At 37.3% G+C, this 15,961-nt stretch overlaps 1 protein-coding gene across 15 annotated transcripts in view; it reads right to left on the bottom strand.

The window, feature by feature from the left end:
* amph (amphiphysin) overlaps positions 1–15,961 on the bottom strand; it is a 42,143-nt gene that overhangs the window by 9,959 nt on the left and 16,223 nt on the right. For 11 of the 15 annotated variants that reach the window (XM_046852058.1, XM_046852070.1, XM_046852071.1 and 8 more), the window contains 14 exons: positions 14,877–14,931; positions 14,661–14,755; positions 13,490–13,585; positions 13,247–13,354; positions 13,036–13,121; positions 10,080–10,155; positions 7,028–7,110; positions 5,089–5,227; positions 4,675–4,683; positions 4,421–4,543; positions 4,231–4,332; positions 4,051–4,074; positions 3,816–3,836; positions 141–3,371 (listed from right to left, as the gene is read on the bottom strand). In XM_046852058.1, coding sequence (XP_046708014.1) covers positions 141–3,371; positions 3,816–3,836; positions 4,051–4,074; positions 4,231–4,332; positions 4,421–4,543; positions 4,675–4,683; positions 5,089–5,227; positions 7,028–7,110; positions 10,080–10,155; positions 13,036–13,121; positions 13,247–13,354; positions 13,490–13,585; positions 14,661–14,755; positions 14,877–14,931 — 4,248 coding nt within the window. Of the gene's footprint in view, positions 1–140; positions 3,372–3,815; positions 3,837–4,050; positions 4,075–4,230; positions 4,333–4,420; positions 4,544–4,674; positions 4,684–5,088; positions 5,228–7,027; positions 7,111–10,079; positions 10,156–12,130; positions 12,215–13,035; positions 13,122–13,246; positions 13,355–13,489; positions 13,586–14,660; positions 14,756–14,876; positions 14,932–15,961 lie in introns of those variants that run through there. The other 4 variants (XM_046852073.1, XM_046852059.1, XM_046852072.1 and 1 more) reach the window with 3 other exon arrangements.

Below are 15,961 nucleotides of genomic sequence, written 5' to 3'. Positions count from 1 at the left end.
GATCTGGAGACTGTGAGGGATTGTAGGTCTGGAGGGGTTTGTAGCAGGAGACTACTGATTTTTTTTTTTTTTCAGGCAGGAAAAGAGCTTCTCACTGTGATCAGTTCATGCTACACTAAAATAGTGAGGAATTTAGGTACCTCGTTTTTCTGTGCATCTAATTCTTGGTACAACTTTCCGTATCTCTGATTTGCAACCTCATCTTCAGACAGGTCAGAATTCTCAGGTTCTTTAACACTGGCTGTCCTTTCCATTTCAGCAGGCTTTGGACTAGAGATGTTGCTCTGAACAGGACAGGCAGCTAATGGGTCTTGAATTGGACCACAGTCTCCAGGCCAGCCTTTGATGACGTCACCTTGGCCATCAGGTGGAAAGAAGCAACTGTTGTCCTTGCTGGAGCTTTCTAATTCATTAGTTGGGGAAGGAAAGGCTGCCCACTGGGCAAACCCATTATTGGCTGAAAGGTCTATTTCTTCTCCTCTTGCTGACTCCCAGACCCCTGACCATCCTTGCTTGCCCTCACTAGCCAAAGGTCCCTGGCTTGTATCTCTAATGAATGGGGCTTCATTAGTTCCATGGGCATAAAGGTCCTGTTTAGTCTCACAAGCAAAATAACTCTGCTTAGTCTCACTAGTAAGCGTATCCTGATTAGTCACAGTAGCAAAAGTACCCAGAGGTGTCTCACTAACAAAAACATCTTGGTTATTTTCATTAGTACAAAGATTCTGGTTAATCTTACTAGCAAAATGAACATGGTACTCATGGTTCTCAATAGCAAAGGGTTCCCAGTTATTCTCATTGGTGTAAGAATCTTGATTTGTCTCACTGGCAAAAGGATCCTGATCACTTTTATTAGGAAAAGGAAACAGATTTATTTTACCAGTAAAAGAATCCTGATTAATCTCACTAGTAAAAGGATCCTGTATAGTTTTACTGGTAAAAGGATCCTGGATTTTCTCACTAGCAAAAAAAATCCAATTTGTTTCATTGGCAAACAGATCCTGCACAGTCTCACTAGCAAATGAATTCTGGTTGATCTCACTCGCAAAAGAAAAACAGTTAGTCTGACTCATAAAAGGATCCTTATTATTTTCACTGGCAAAACGATCCTGGCTGGCATGACTTAAAAAGGGATCCTGGTTATTTTCACTGGCAAAATGATCACAGGTAATCTTACTGGTAAAAGAATTCTTGTCAGTCTCAATGGTGAAAGGATCCCGAATATTCTCAATGGCAAAAGAATCCCAATCAGTTTTAACAGCAAAAAGATCGTGGACAGTCTCACTGGCAAATGGATCCTGGTTAATCTCACTGGTAAAAGGATCTTGCCCAATTTCCTTGGCAAAAGCATCCTGGATAGTCTTATTGGAAAATGGATCCTGGTTAATCTCATTAATAAAAGGATCCTGGTCAGTTTCACTGGCAAAAGGATCCTGGATAGTCTCAATGGCAAATAGATCCCGGTCATTCACACTGATAAAAGGATCTTGGTCAGTTTCCTTTGCAATAGGATCCTGCATAGTCTCACTGAAAAGTGGATCCTGGTTAATCTCATTAGTGAAAGGATCTTGGTCAGTTTCGCTCGCAAAAGGATCCGGGATAGTCTCAATGGCAAATAGATCCCGGTCAATCACACTGATAAAAGGATCTTGGTCAGTTTCCTTTGCAATAGGCTCCTGCATAGTCTCACTGAAAAGTGGATCCTGGTTAATCTCATTAGTAAAAGGATCTTGGTCAGTCTCTTTTGCAATAGGATCCTGAACAGTCTCAATTGCAAATGGATCCTGGTAAATCACACTGATAAAAGGATCTTGCCCAATTTCCTTGGCAAAAGCATCCTGGATAGTCTTATTGATAAATGGATCCTGGTTAATCTCATTAATAAAAGGATCCTGGTCAGTTTCACTGGCAAAAGGATCCTGGATAGTCTCAATGGCAAATTGATCCTGGTCATTCACACTGATAAAAGGATCTTGGTCAGTTTCCTTTGCAATAGGATCCTGCATAGTCTCACTGAAAAGTGGATCCTGGTTAATCTCATTAGTAAAAGGATCTTGGTCAGTTTCGCTCGCAAAAGGATCCGGGATAGTCTCAATGGCAAATAGATCCCGGTCAATCACACTGATAAAAGCATCCTGGTCAATGTCACTAACAAATGGAACACAGTTAGAACAACTAGTAAAAGGATCCTTGTCAGTATCACTGGCCAAATTCTTCTGAGTAGTCTTACTAGCAGAAGGGTCTGATTTGATTTCAGAAGTTAATACATCCCCTGCTTGAAAAGGATCTGAAGTATAGCCACTTACTTGGCCTTCTGTAGATGAACAGTGACAGACATAAATATCTTCCCTTTGCATAGCAATAGGGTCACTGGCAACTTTCTGACAGTATTCTGATTTTGATGCTAAAAACAGACCTTTGTCTGAGTTGCTAAATGAGTCACTGCCAGTACTAAATTGATCTTCCTCTGACGTATCAGACCCTGAACCAAATGCTGCATCTTCTGATTTGCAAAACGGGTCAGAGCATAATTTGGATTTTGAAACATTTGAAAGTGAATTGTCAACAGTATCATTCTGCTCTATGCTATGAGTAGGATCTGCTGTGCTGAAGACATAATTAGTTGAATTTTCGTTTTCTAGCTCTTTTGTTTGAATAGGCTTTGCTGTTACTGTCATTGCCAGCTGGTCCCAATTCGCTATAAAAGTATCACCACTAAAGCTTGAAGCAGACATTGGTCGCTCACTTTCTGCAGATTCAAGTTCATCATCAGCACTGATCCATCCGCTATTCTGACCAGAAGTATTTCCCCACTCCTCAGCAGTCTCATATTCAGACCCCGACCCATCTATATCTCCTTGACCTGTTGAGTACCACTTTCCCTCTTCTTCACTGTAGAATCCCTGCCAGCTTCCCTCTGTGGCTTCTGCTATTTCTTGGCCAAACTCATTTGTGAATATAATCCCTGGCAGTGATTTTTTAGCTCCATTGTCCTCTAAAGCTAGGTTTTTCTTTTTTGAGGCCCATTCTTCCTCATCCTCAGTCCACCCAGACTGATGTGTGTCTGAGTCTGATTGCTCTGATTTGCATGCTTCCTCAGTACCCTCCTGAACAGGCTGCTGTTCAACCAAAGGATCTATCTTTCCAATCTTCAGAGCACACTTTCCACACTCTGGATTTGGCTCTTGGTCATACTTTGTATCCCAGCTTCTAACCTCGCCTGTGGCTTCTCCTTGGGGCACTGTATCTGTAGGCCATCCTTCTGCAGAAGGCCAACCTTGACCATCTGTTGCAGGCTGAACAGCTCCCAAATCTTGAGCTACAGAACCAAAGTCAGCCGTCCAGTTAGCAGTAAAGCCAGCATCTGAAGCCTAGTCATAGAAAGCAAATATTTTTTTGTCAAGACCAAGTCCTCAGCAATCACAGATACAAAATCAATACAGAAAGGGGGCCAGTGATGACACATCAGTGATATCAAACTCATTTTAGGTAATAAGCCTTATTACATGCAAAATATGAGATTTGAAAATAACAAACACAACAGATCGCTTTGAATCATATATCACTACAATGCAGATGTACAGACTGACATTTATTCAGACTTTTATTTCAAATTATGTTTTTTATTATTTGTCCAACCTTTCCACATATTGTTGTGATTCAACAAGAGGGGCAATATTGTTTGCAAAATAATTTACAAATAAAAGTTGTAATTTAAAGTATACACCCGCATTGCTATGCACACTTTTTTTTTATTGTTGATAAAAACTGATTTTCCCCTTCCTCTTCCACAAAGACAATTTCTTAGTACTTACAGGTTCGGCCTCAGTATTTGTCTGGAAAACAGAAAAAAAATAAAAATAAAAACACTGTTAATGTATCAAGCCATATGTGTGTGTGTGTGTGTGTGTGTGTGTGTGTGTGGGTGTGGGTGTGGGTGTGTACATATATATTTTATTCGCTAATTTCGAATTTTTCTATATATGTGTGTGTGTGTGTGTGTGTGTGTGTGTGTGTGTGTGTGTGTGTGTGTATTAATATATGTCTCACCGTCCAAAGATCCCATGATAGTGCCTAGAAAAGTACAAAATAGAAAATCTGAATTAGATTATTACTATTGCTGCATACCGTTATATATAGTATTATGATGTATTATGTGTTCTTATGTAAAAGGCAGAGCAAATAAAATCTTTTTAATGATTTTACATCGGACATGAGACAGAAATGGACCTGAGATGCAGCTGGCTGGGTTTGTTCAGCAGTTGTATTGCTGTCTGGCTTGAATGGGTCAAAGTCCATGTCCAGGAGAGATTCCATGGGTTTCTCATTTGTCTAAAAATAAAATTTGCTTGCAATGTCATGTGACACTATAAACTATAAATACATTTTCAAGAAACTTAAAAAAGAAGTGTTACTTCACCTGCGGTGATGTGATGCTAATCTCAGGAAAGCCTCCATCAAACAGGTTGATGATTTGCTCTTGGGGCATCTCCTTGGTTGGAGTGACTTTGGGAGGAGGAGGCTTTGGAGGGCCCATCTTAAGCTGATAATGACACGTTTTAAGCGTACAGTTATTTAAACCATCTTGCCATGTCAAAACTTGTGTATCATTGCTACACTTATATATCCATCTTGGTATTAAAATAGGCTATTCTATGCTACAGGCTCACTTACATCTTCACTCTGTATCATGCAAAACAGAAAAAAGCAAATATGGTTTAGCAGAGATGTTTGTTCATTTCACATTTTGTTGGAAAACTTTACACAAATAAAGAATAACATGTACCATGTATCTAAAATTTCCAACAATCTGTGTGACAACAAACTTAGTGTCTATATTTTTTTTATGTTGTTCACTCAAAACTGTCAGATATATAGTCTCCAAAAACTGATGCTAAGACAGCTAACCTAATCATCATCCAATATCATAAACATCATAATGAATCACAAGGCTCAGAACACACAAGCATGTTGTACATACAAGTTACATTATATATAATATTTGTTAAAAACAACTAGATACAACAACTTGCTAGAACACTTAGATAAGGGTTAGGTTATACAGTGCAGAGGGGTTCCTGAGCTGACCTGTGAGGGGGATTTGGGCCGAGGAGGGCCGGGTGAAGTAGGTCTCAGTGTGTGGTTGGGGCTGGCAACAGGGCTGTCCTCTGGACTCTCATCCTCAGGAGGGGTTGGGGTCCTGGCCAAGCGCAATGGACCTGAGTCACTAAAAACAAAATTATATATACATATATGTTATATACACAAAACACAAACACATATTTTATATTTATTAGATAGATAGATAGATAGATAGATAGATAGATAGATAGATAGATAGATAGATAGATAGATAGATAGATAGATAGATAGATACTACATATTATAACATTTGTTAAATAATACCGCATGTACATATATATATATATATGTGTACATGCGGTATTATTTAACAAAAAGAAGCATTGACCTACATTTACAACCTAAATTCTAATATTTGTTCCATGAAATTGTATTAATTTATACCCAACAGTTTATTCCCTTCATTTAATTTCATTTTCAAAGTTTGTACTGCTGGACCTTTTACCTTAGTCTCAATAAGAAATGTGTCTGTTTCTTTAACCAATCAGATTTCTGGATTTTAGATTTCACAGGGCCAGCTAGCTGGCCCAGAATACCGTCAGCATTTTTCCGTCCTCTGATTGTTTGGTCAGAGGGAAACTGTTACAGCCATGTTCGACTGGCAAAACACGTCTGTACCTCTGCACACATTTGTACAACATTTTTTTATGCCTACGGAGGAAGAGAACTTGATTTGACTCGGACATACTTAAAAATTTATTTAAAAAAAAAAAAAACATTGTGAGAAACGGCCAACCAGAAGCTAGCTAGCGTCTCAGCCAAGGAAAGGGTTTGTTCGCCACTTCCAGACTAGTGAATAAGAGCGGTACCACTGGCTTACATCCTCTGAGGAGCGGTGCAAATTATAAGTCTGCATCTCTGGTGAGTAGGTTGTATTTTATTTTATTTTTTTTTAATGTTTTTGTCATGTTATTAGACACATATTGATTCTGAACTGCTCCAGATGATGTAGTTGGCATAGTTGAGGTTGTAGTGTAGAGGTTTGGAGTCTTAACTGGTTCTTGCTTTAGTAAAATGTTATTCATCCTCCATATGTGAAATGCCCTTCGCTCTGTAATGCCATGCGTTGTTATACTGCGTTTTTGTATTTTATTGATGGTTTCTATAATTGCGATGTGATAGTGATGGTATAAAAACAACTACAATCCATCTAGAGATTGTCAAGTACACGTACACATATCAACCAATTTTTACTATGTCAAAAAAGGTAGAAATGTTTCTACATGCCATAAAATGTATCTATAACGTATCTAAAAACTGAATTATAAAATCAGTGTTATCTGCTTTCTATTATTACCTTCTCTGGCAGCTATAAGTGGAGGACAAAAGAAAACTATAGTCAAATTGAATTGAATTAAATTGAATTACAAATAGTTTTTAATCCGTTATCAGACACAAATGGGCCAATATTCCTCAATCAAGACTGCAGGAACCGGTCTCCTTAATTCCCTAATTTGTGTTTCCAAATGTATATATGATGCTACATAGTGGTAAATTTGGCCTTGTCACTTTTTTTTGAGACATGTTGCAGCCATCAAATTTAAAAACAAATTCCATGAAATAAAAATAAAAAAGATTCATTAAAAATAGTACATTTCCCTAGTTAAAAAATGTGAGGTTTTCTATGTTTTATGAATGATCGAACATAGAAAACATATCATATTTTTCCACTCTGGAAATGTACCTTTTTGAATTTTTATTAATTTTTTTCTTTTATTTGATGATTTTTGAATTTGACAGCTGCAACACATCTTAATTCAAATTTTACACAGTGAAATTGGGGATGCAGATATAGATCTTCTTGTAATACAAACATGGCATTATTAATGTCCCTGGACAATCTAGACTTTGAAATAAATCAAAGAAATAAATGAAAGAGGCTCACCTGGGTGCTCCTTGAATGGTGAACATTTTGTCCGAGTGTTGCTCTGCAAGCTTGTTCATCACCTCATACAGTTTGTGACAGAACTAGTGAAACAAATAAGCAACAAAATAGGAAAGAAAATTACAGCACAAAATAAATTCATTAAAACAACTTTTATCTCTCTGATGGAATTGTATTCCTTGACATTATAGTACAAATAAACATGTAAATATAGATATATACACAATAGGAATGTAAAGAATATACAATAGTGTAGATTGAAAAGTTAACTGCATTTAACACTTCATTTTAAGTATTGAAGTATTACTTCAACATACATCTCTAGTAGGCTTTTATTTGTTGACGGTGGTGTGGCTTGGCAGAGACCCCTGCTGTCTGTGTAACTGCCTGACTCAACTTTAGTTATGCTGTCATAACTAGTCTTGCTGGAGCCCCTACTCTGAAAATCCATGTTTCTCTCTCTCTCAAGCTACACATGCTTCTGAGTTTACCAATAATCCTGTCACTGTTTTTTTCTTTGGATAGAGTTTGCTTCCTTTAGAGACCACTCAGTGTAGCTGAGGCTGGTTCCACATGAACAGCCTAAAGATCCATAAGTCTAATGTGGAGCGGTAAATTTATGAACCATTAAGATGGATTGGGATTTTAAATCAAATAAACAGTAGGCTACAATGGCTTAGGTCTGTAATTGCCATAGTAGTATTGCATTCAAGTGCGCATCAACCTCAACAATGATGATACTATACTGAATAAACATTCAGTGTTACCCAAATGAGGATGGATTCCCTTTTAAGTCTGGTTCTACTCAAGGTTTCTTCCTCATGCTATCTGAGGAAGAGTGAGTTTTTCCTCACCACTGTTCAAAGTGGCAATATATGTATAGGGACAAATTTATGACACTTAACGATGCCATTCTACTTATTTCTTTAAGTAGAAAATATTATTATTATTTTCTTTGCATTAAGACAATGTCCACTGTTAACAGTGCTATACAACAATAATGGAACAATGCAATAGGCAAAAAACTTTATCTTGTTAATGCTTTCATTTGCATGCAGGAATGACAGATGGAAAAGCAGATGGTTGGTGTAACACTTCAGTTGTCCTGCAGAAGGCAGCATCGAGGATGTCTGTCACTTCCAAGCCAAACAACGGTAAAATGGAGCAGCTCACAAAATGACTCAGTGAAGCAGAGGTGAGACTTTAGAGGCTAAAACATGACCTCTGGTCTCATCTCATCTCTGCACAGTAGAGTAAAGTGGAATATGTGAAAGCCCAACCAGGATGCAATCCCAAAAAAGCAGCCACCACAAAAAACACACCTAGATGACACAGGATTTATACACACAGACACCCATGCATGCATCCTTAGGAATGGAGAGATTTAAAAAGTGGAAATGATTGACTGATTAAGAATGACAGATACAGAATACAGATACAGACTCAGCTGCCTATGGCAGTGTTTAGCCACAGCACTGCACTAAAGCTAAAAATACATCACACACACTCATCAGACGCTACATCATAATGATAATGCACTATAGAGACAAAAATATTGGAACAGCTGCCATATTTTTTTTTTAAACTACAAATTTGAAGGTACACAATTGTATGGAATGTCTTTGGATACAGTATTAGTAAATTTTGCTTTTACTTAAGCTAGGAGACCCAACCCTGTTCCAGCATGAAAATACCCATTTGCACAAAGCAAGCTCCATGAAGATATGATTTACATGGGTTGGAGTAAGTGTATGAATGTTGGTGCTGCCAGATGATTATCTTCCAAACATATAACATATAGAATGGTATAATTCATGAGCAGATAAAACACAACAAAGTGTTTAACACCTTTTGTTGTTTTCTATTAAGACACCAAACCATCCTCAGCAGATTAAATCAGTTCTGCTCAACTGAAGCATTAAAAATTAAGACACAGCCTTTAGAATTATTTGAGTTTTATGCCAGAAATATGTGTTAAAAAAGAAGTAGAATTCAGAGGGGACCATTTATCCGAGCTAAATATAAAGCAGTTGGGCAGCAATGTTAGGGAGTTAAATAGGCCATAACAATCTCTGTGAAGAAAATCAGTGTCTGCCCTGTAATTTGAAAAAGGCACATGCCAGAACGCTGACCTTTCATGGATACGAGACAAATGCAGCACTGATAATCCAGCTGGGAGGAAGATGAGATTGAAAGAGCAATAATAGTCTCTGCCTCCAAGGAGAAGTACATGTTTTTCAGTGCATGAAAGCAAGGCTTGCTAGACATCTGTTACCTTTTGTTAATAAACAGATCACCCGGTTTTAAAATCATTATCTCTTTGCTTAAATTTTTCTAATTATGGTAACTTCTACCGATCAAGTAATTGCAGTAATGTTGCTTCAGGATGAAATGACTGGCTATAGCCAAATAATTGAATGGGAAATACTAAAAGCATTAATAAGTAATTATTATGCAATGGCTGAAACATGTACATTAAACCAAGAAGTTCCTGTCATTTTAATCAACATTCTAAATTAACGTGCTGCTTATAAACTATTGTATCTGTAGTAATATACAGTAACAATGTCATATAGAATTAGATCTCTATTGTACACATTCCCTAATTTAACATGATTTGCACACTTGCAAAACACCTTCGTTCACTTCCTGTGTGTTTTTTTGCCTCCATGTCATGCATTGCATTTACATTTATGGCATTTATGACAGCTCTCATCCAGCATGACTTACAACTAAGCAGCTGAGGGTTAAGAGGCTTGCTCAAGGAGTGGTAGCCTGGTGGTGCTGGGATTTGAAATCATGACCTTCCGATACAAGATCCAATGCCTTATCCATTGAACTACCACCTACGCATTAAAATCGTCTAATGCACACTCTTACATATCTTTTACTATGAGTCATCATAGTGCAAATAAACTTGTTCATTAAGCAGAAATGAGCATTGCAGTGACCAAAGTACGCCATCATCATGCGTTTTTTTTTTTTTTTGTCATTTAATATCCCCATAAAAGAAACAATTTCACAAATAAAAAGGGTTTTTAATGTGACTTACAACTGAGATTTCCCTGTGAAATTTGGCTTCCAGGCTGCTGACACTCTTGAAGGTCTTCACATAAAATCCCACTCGACTGCACACAAGAAGAGAATTTTTATCAGTATGCACAGAGGACCCTTGCTTAAAGGTTCCATTCAGCCATGAAAACGCTGACATCAATTTCTCATAGCACTGTAAAGAGCCTGACTGTTAAGCCCTGCAAACTAAAATTCAAAAAGCACATGTACTCTAGTCAATGAGTATCGCACTGGGACAAATCCATACCTAATAGTTTCATACTTTATAGTTTTATGTATAATATCTTTTTTTTATGTATAATATCTGGGTGACAATATTTTTTGTTTTTATAACTATAACTATAATGTGCAATGCTATTACATGTTTGCATTCTTTTGTTGAAGCAGTCCCTGGTACAAGAATTTGCCTCGGGATAATAATGTTTTATCTAATCTTATCTTATCTAATGTACAGTATTATAGTTATGCATTAGTAAAAAAATATATGTCTACAAGCAGTCTCAAAATATAGAAACAAATGTAGATACACTTTATAGACAAAAGTTTGGGGGAAACTTCTGGGAAGTGTTACACTAGATTTTGTAGTGTACTTGTGGAGATTTGTGCATTAGTAAAGTCGGGTACAAATATAAAGTGAGGGAGGTCTGTGGTTCAGTTCGAGTTCCAATTCATTACAAAGCCGTTTAATAGAGTTGAGGTCAGACCTCTCTAGCAGGCCACAAGATCTTCCACTCCAACCAATGTACTGTATACTATAGCTTCATGAAGCTTCAGTTTGTGCAAACTATCAGCAGAAGCAGGTTTGAGTTTCCTAGTTTAAGTCAATGAAAATTTTAAATTTATCGCATCCAAAGAAAATTGTTGTGCCTCCGACTTTGTGATTCAGGAAGAAACCATACTGTATATGGTTTAAAAAAAATTCAGGTATTCCAAGTCTTTTGTCCATAAAGTGTATATTATATTTTATATCTGCATATTTTCCCAGGTCCTTTCTAAGTAGCGCTCAAGGGACAAAAACATTTATGTAAGCACTCTTCTGTTCCTCTTGTAAGCACCAAATACATACTTTCTCAGAATGTTACACTCAACAGAGCACATGCATTGTTATAGCACTATTTTAATACATAATGTGTTTACACGCTCGCATATAATTCACAAGCCTGTCATATAGAATAAATACAGTTGTTCTGTGCAAAAGTCTTTAAATTTACAAATAATATATTTACACATTAATTAAACTTTCTGTCGGCTTCTCCCATTAGGGGTTGCCACAGCGGATCATCCGTATTCGTGATCCGTATGTTCGATTTGGCACGTTTTTACGCTGAATGCCTTTCTAACGCAACCATCCCCATTCATCCGGGCTTGGGACCGGCACTAAGAGTGCACTGGCTTGTGCAACCCTAATTGCCGAGTTTGGTTCCCTGACCGGGAATCGAACCCGGGCTGTGGCAGCGCCAAATCCTAACCACTAGACCACCAGGAACCCCCTGACGCAGAAATCATTATATAAACATGTATGAGAAAATTTGCTTTATAAAGAAATTTATAAAAACTTGCCTTATACCTTAGTACAGTACTTAAGCTGCCTACAAATTATGGGTAAGATCTCTATCTACAAAACTTTGAAAGATGCATATATATCACTATGCTATGCAGTAGAAATCTGATGTGTCAACTCCAGCAACATAATGACCCATGTTTCATAAAAACATCACTTAAGCCCAATTATATAAAGTCATCATTAACATAGAGCATTTCGTTGTCAGACTCTGAGTACATAAACGTTGCAGTCCCTAATAAATCATTCAGATTATTAAGGCTAAAGCCGCAGATGCATCTTTTCACAGACCCACAAAAAGCTCCATCAACCTTAAACAATAACTTCATTTCTGACACGATAATTTGCTTTTCGTTATTTACAAGCCCAATTAAAAGAGAGAGATACTCCTGCTTCAACAAACTGACATGCAAATACTAACGAGCAACATCATTATTTTGTATTTTTTGTATTCACTTGTAAAGACATACCTCGGCATCCTTTGGTGTATCTCAAAAGCATATCTGTGCTCTGTTATCGTGACAATGATGCCATAAATGTGCCTAGCTCTCCAAAAGGACACACTGAACTAGAGGGAACAGTGATGCTCAAAAGAATTCAATAGTATTGATAGGAGCAGATAACTGTCTGAGTTTTAGACTTCCTGTTTGACCAAATATGGCAATCACCTTCTGTGCAAATGAATTAAAGCTTTAGTTATATAAGTCGTAGACACTTTTAATCCAGTAATTGACAAAAAACTCAAAAGAAAGCAGCGGATTATATAACATGGTGGACTGATAACAAAATCAGATTAGTTCAGCGTCAATTACATTTGCATTAACACAATTAGTTTTCATAAAGCTAATGAGATTTACTCTTCTATTATCAAACTCTGGAAAGGGTCGTCATACTCATTAATGTACCCAGGACCCCAGTATTGTCAGGAGGCCAGACAGGAGTTAAAACTAGGCAGTTTTTCATGACATCCTCAAAAGATACTATGATGAACCTGGGCATGATAGTACTACATAAATGATAAGACTGCATTATTCAAGTTATTATAATAGATAGACATTTATTTTGAATTCAATATAAGAAATGAAATTAGATAATATATTTCTGTTTTTCCAATGTAGGGTCAAGAGAGTTGAATGGTTATGAATGGATGAAATTGTAGGCCTGGTACTAAAAAAATCTAAATCAACAGACAGCCAGGCTGTGATCAGTCCATTGAGCAAAAAATGTGAAGTAACCACAAATAGAAATAAAACCACATATAAGACCACAGCTTTAACCAGGCCAGACCTTAAACATGTCTTTCCCACCAATCTATTCATAGAAACACTTCATTACAGTGATTACTGTACAGTTGCTCTTTTCAAAGATGGCTCACCTGTCCCACAAAGTAGGCAGTTCATCCTGCAGATCGACATTTAGATCATCAAACACTTTCTGTGCCTTTTTTAAGTCTTCTTCTGCCTGTATGAAAGCATAGCAAAGGAGATCGGGTTAATCTGTAGCACACCTAGAAATTTTGATACAGTAAAAACTGGCTTCACAATCAATAATCTAGCTTTGTAGCATATAAAACAGATTATCTGCACCTTTGCAACCTTTCTTTCATTCTTAATGGCAGAAGTCTGCAGGGTCTCGAAATGGTGCCTTGCACTGTCGTAGTCAATTAACTTCCTGCTCCGCTTGGCTACACGTATCTAAATAGGGGAAAAACAATAAACAAACTACTTTGTAAGTAACATTTATAGGCTGTTTTTATTCCATCAGACTGTTATATACTGTAAGTTTAATTAAACTAGTCCATTGACAGAGGAGTCATAGAAAAATGGTACCTTGATATCAGGGAACTGAGTCAAATATGTGTCCAATGCTAAAATCGTGGAGTCCACCAGTTTTTCATGGAAGTCTTCCCATAATGCATCACAATTCTAGGGGAAAGTACGAAGTGCTGTGATTATCCACATAACTGGCAAATCTCCTACATCTACACAACAAAATAAACATAATGATGCTTTCATTGCATCACAAAAGAGAGTTAGTCATAGGTCTTTGGATGCAGCAGCAACATCCTTCAAAAAAAAAAAAAAAAAGCATATTTGGCGTAAAAGGAACAATCGGTGCAATGTGCTTAGTCATACTTGGCCATTAGAGATTCAGTTCTCAAAAAGGTCGTTTCAAGTGATGCTATTAAATGCTGTTTTTGATCAACTGCCAGCATGCGTTAATAAAAAGGAATTGAGAGCACTGATCGAGTATGATTTTCCAAAGCCGTCATCGTAATTGCTTTTTTTTTTCCTCAAGGAGTTTATTTTTAATCCACAATTCATTGAAATGACGTATTTAAGTCATCACTTTAAGCCTTTAATAATGTTGATTTTAGGTTAGGTAAGCAAGCAAGGGGAGATTATGTTGTATTATACCACACATTGTGCCTGTTTAGACACTGACAACAGGTTACAGTTTATTCAGGCTATCATTTATGCAATTAAAATCCTTCTGACGGGTTCAGATTAAGCCTGGTAATGTGAACAACTAGTCTCATCGCTATCAGGAAGGTGCAGGTGTGTTTCAGTGAGCTGTATTAGAGTGTTTCTAAAAAGGATGAAAATAAAGCCATGGCTAACAATTCAACCTGGCTCAAACTGACCCAGAATGCCCTAACAAGCTTTTCCACTCATCCCTAAACCTATTTCTGGCTTTAAACGATCTTGCGCAAATCTTAAACGTATTTCTCAAAGCAAGCTATTTTTTCCTCTAGTTGCCACAGTAAATGATTCCATGTGCAAACAAAACCGCAGAGGGAAATTCGATCTTGCCTCACCTTGATCCTCTACTGCAGGAACGGGTTTGAAATACAAAGCCTGGGGCCTCCCTTAAGTCATTCTAGCAGGTTTCTCACAACCCAGCAAATAGACACGATTCAAGTTGGCACTGATTAATTAGTAAACCCCTTTTTCAGGGAGGAAGTCATTGTTCAATAGATTGCAGATGAATTACCCTCACCTTTGCAATAGACATCACATCGTCCTTGCCGTGCCAGTCAGGCTCATACACTTCATGGAGAGATTCTGTCAGATTCATGGAGGCCTGCTGCATTCCTGAGGTATTATCATAGAGCAGGTTTAGCTAAACACTTCTGTCCATCACTCTAGCAGCATCATTTACAGAGGGCTGTTTATTGTGCATGTGTTTGTGCAAGTATGTGTTAGGATGAGTCACCTTTTACAGCTGCTATATAAGCCTTCATTTCCCTCTGTAGCCTTGCACCCTCTGACTGGAGAAACAGAACATAATACAGCTTGGAGCATAAAAGCACAAAGCAGCACCAGACCAATATTTACCCAAACCCGGTAAGACAGGAAATGGTAAACATGCTATATATCATACATGCATAAATACTAGACTTTTTAACCAACAAAACAGGCATGCAATTGATTGCTATACTGGATTGAATTAAAAGCTGGCTAGGGTGCAGTAGGGATCGTACCACCAGATAAACAAGAGGGACTAAAAAAAACAATAAAACACTGCATCTAACCAAGGCAGTAATACGATGTGTGGGTATTTAGAGGGTGGCCATATTTCACTGGAATCTAAGTAAGGCTAACGTACTAGCTGGTATAGAGGAACTATTTTATTCCTTCTGCAATACAGTGAGTAACAGATACTGACTCTGCAGTTTGGTATTTAGATTTCATTTTTACTCTATACAGGAAGAGAGATTGAATAGGGTTGTGGTGGAAACAGACAAAAACACTGAGGAAAAGGAAAGGAAAGGAAAGGAAAGGAAAGGAAAGGAAAGGAAAGGAAAGGAAAGGAAAGGAAAGGAAAAGGAAAGGAAAATAAAAGAAAAGGAGCTATTTCACTCTAAGCACTAGCAAGCTGATATATAAAACAGTCTAATCAGGATTAGTGAGGACAGTTGAAGGGCAGGATTAAACTCGTGCTTTTCTTCAGCACAGGAATGCTTTTCCAATAAAACACATTTCCCTATTAAACTGTATTGAATTAATCCCCTACAGACTGTCATTATTACCATATAATGGAAATAGGTAACCAAATAGAAAAACTAATCCTAAGTAAAAGCATGTTCAAACATTTTAATGCATGCTAAGATGAGGCCATAACTCATTCATTTGAGAGAATATGCTGTATTTTCATAAAATCTTACACATAGCTCATAGGACCAAGTGACATTAAAACAGGAAAAGGAGCATTACGTTTATTTCAGAGATACTACCTATTTAAGCTAAATTTGCTATAGATTTTCATAACAACAATATCAGAAATTTTAGATCAATATT

This window comes from Silurus meridionalis, chromosome 6, assembly GCF_014805685.1.
Source record: "Silurus meridionalis isolate SWU-2019-XX chromosome 6, ASM1480568v1, whole genome shotgun sequence".
Taxonomy (NCBI): Eukaryota; Metazoa; Chordata; class Actinopteri; order Siluriformes; family Siluridae; genus Silurus; species Silurus meridionalis.
The sequence above is the reverse complement of the archived record's forward strand: the minus strand, read 5'-3'. Positions and strand labels throughout refer to the sequence as shown.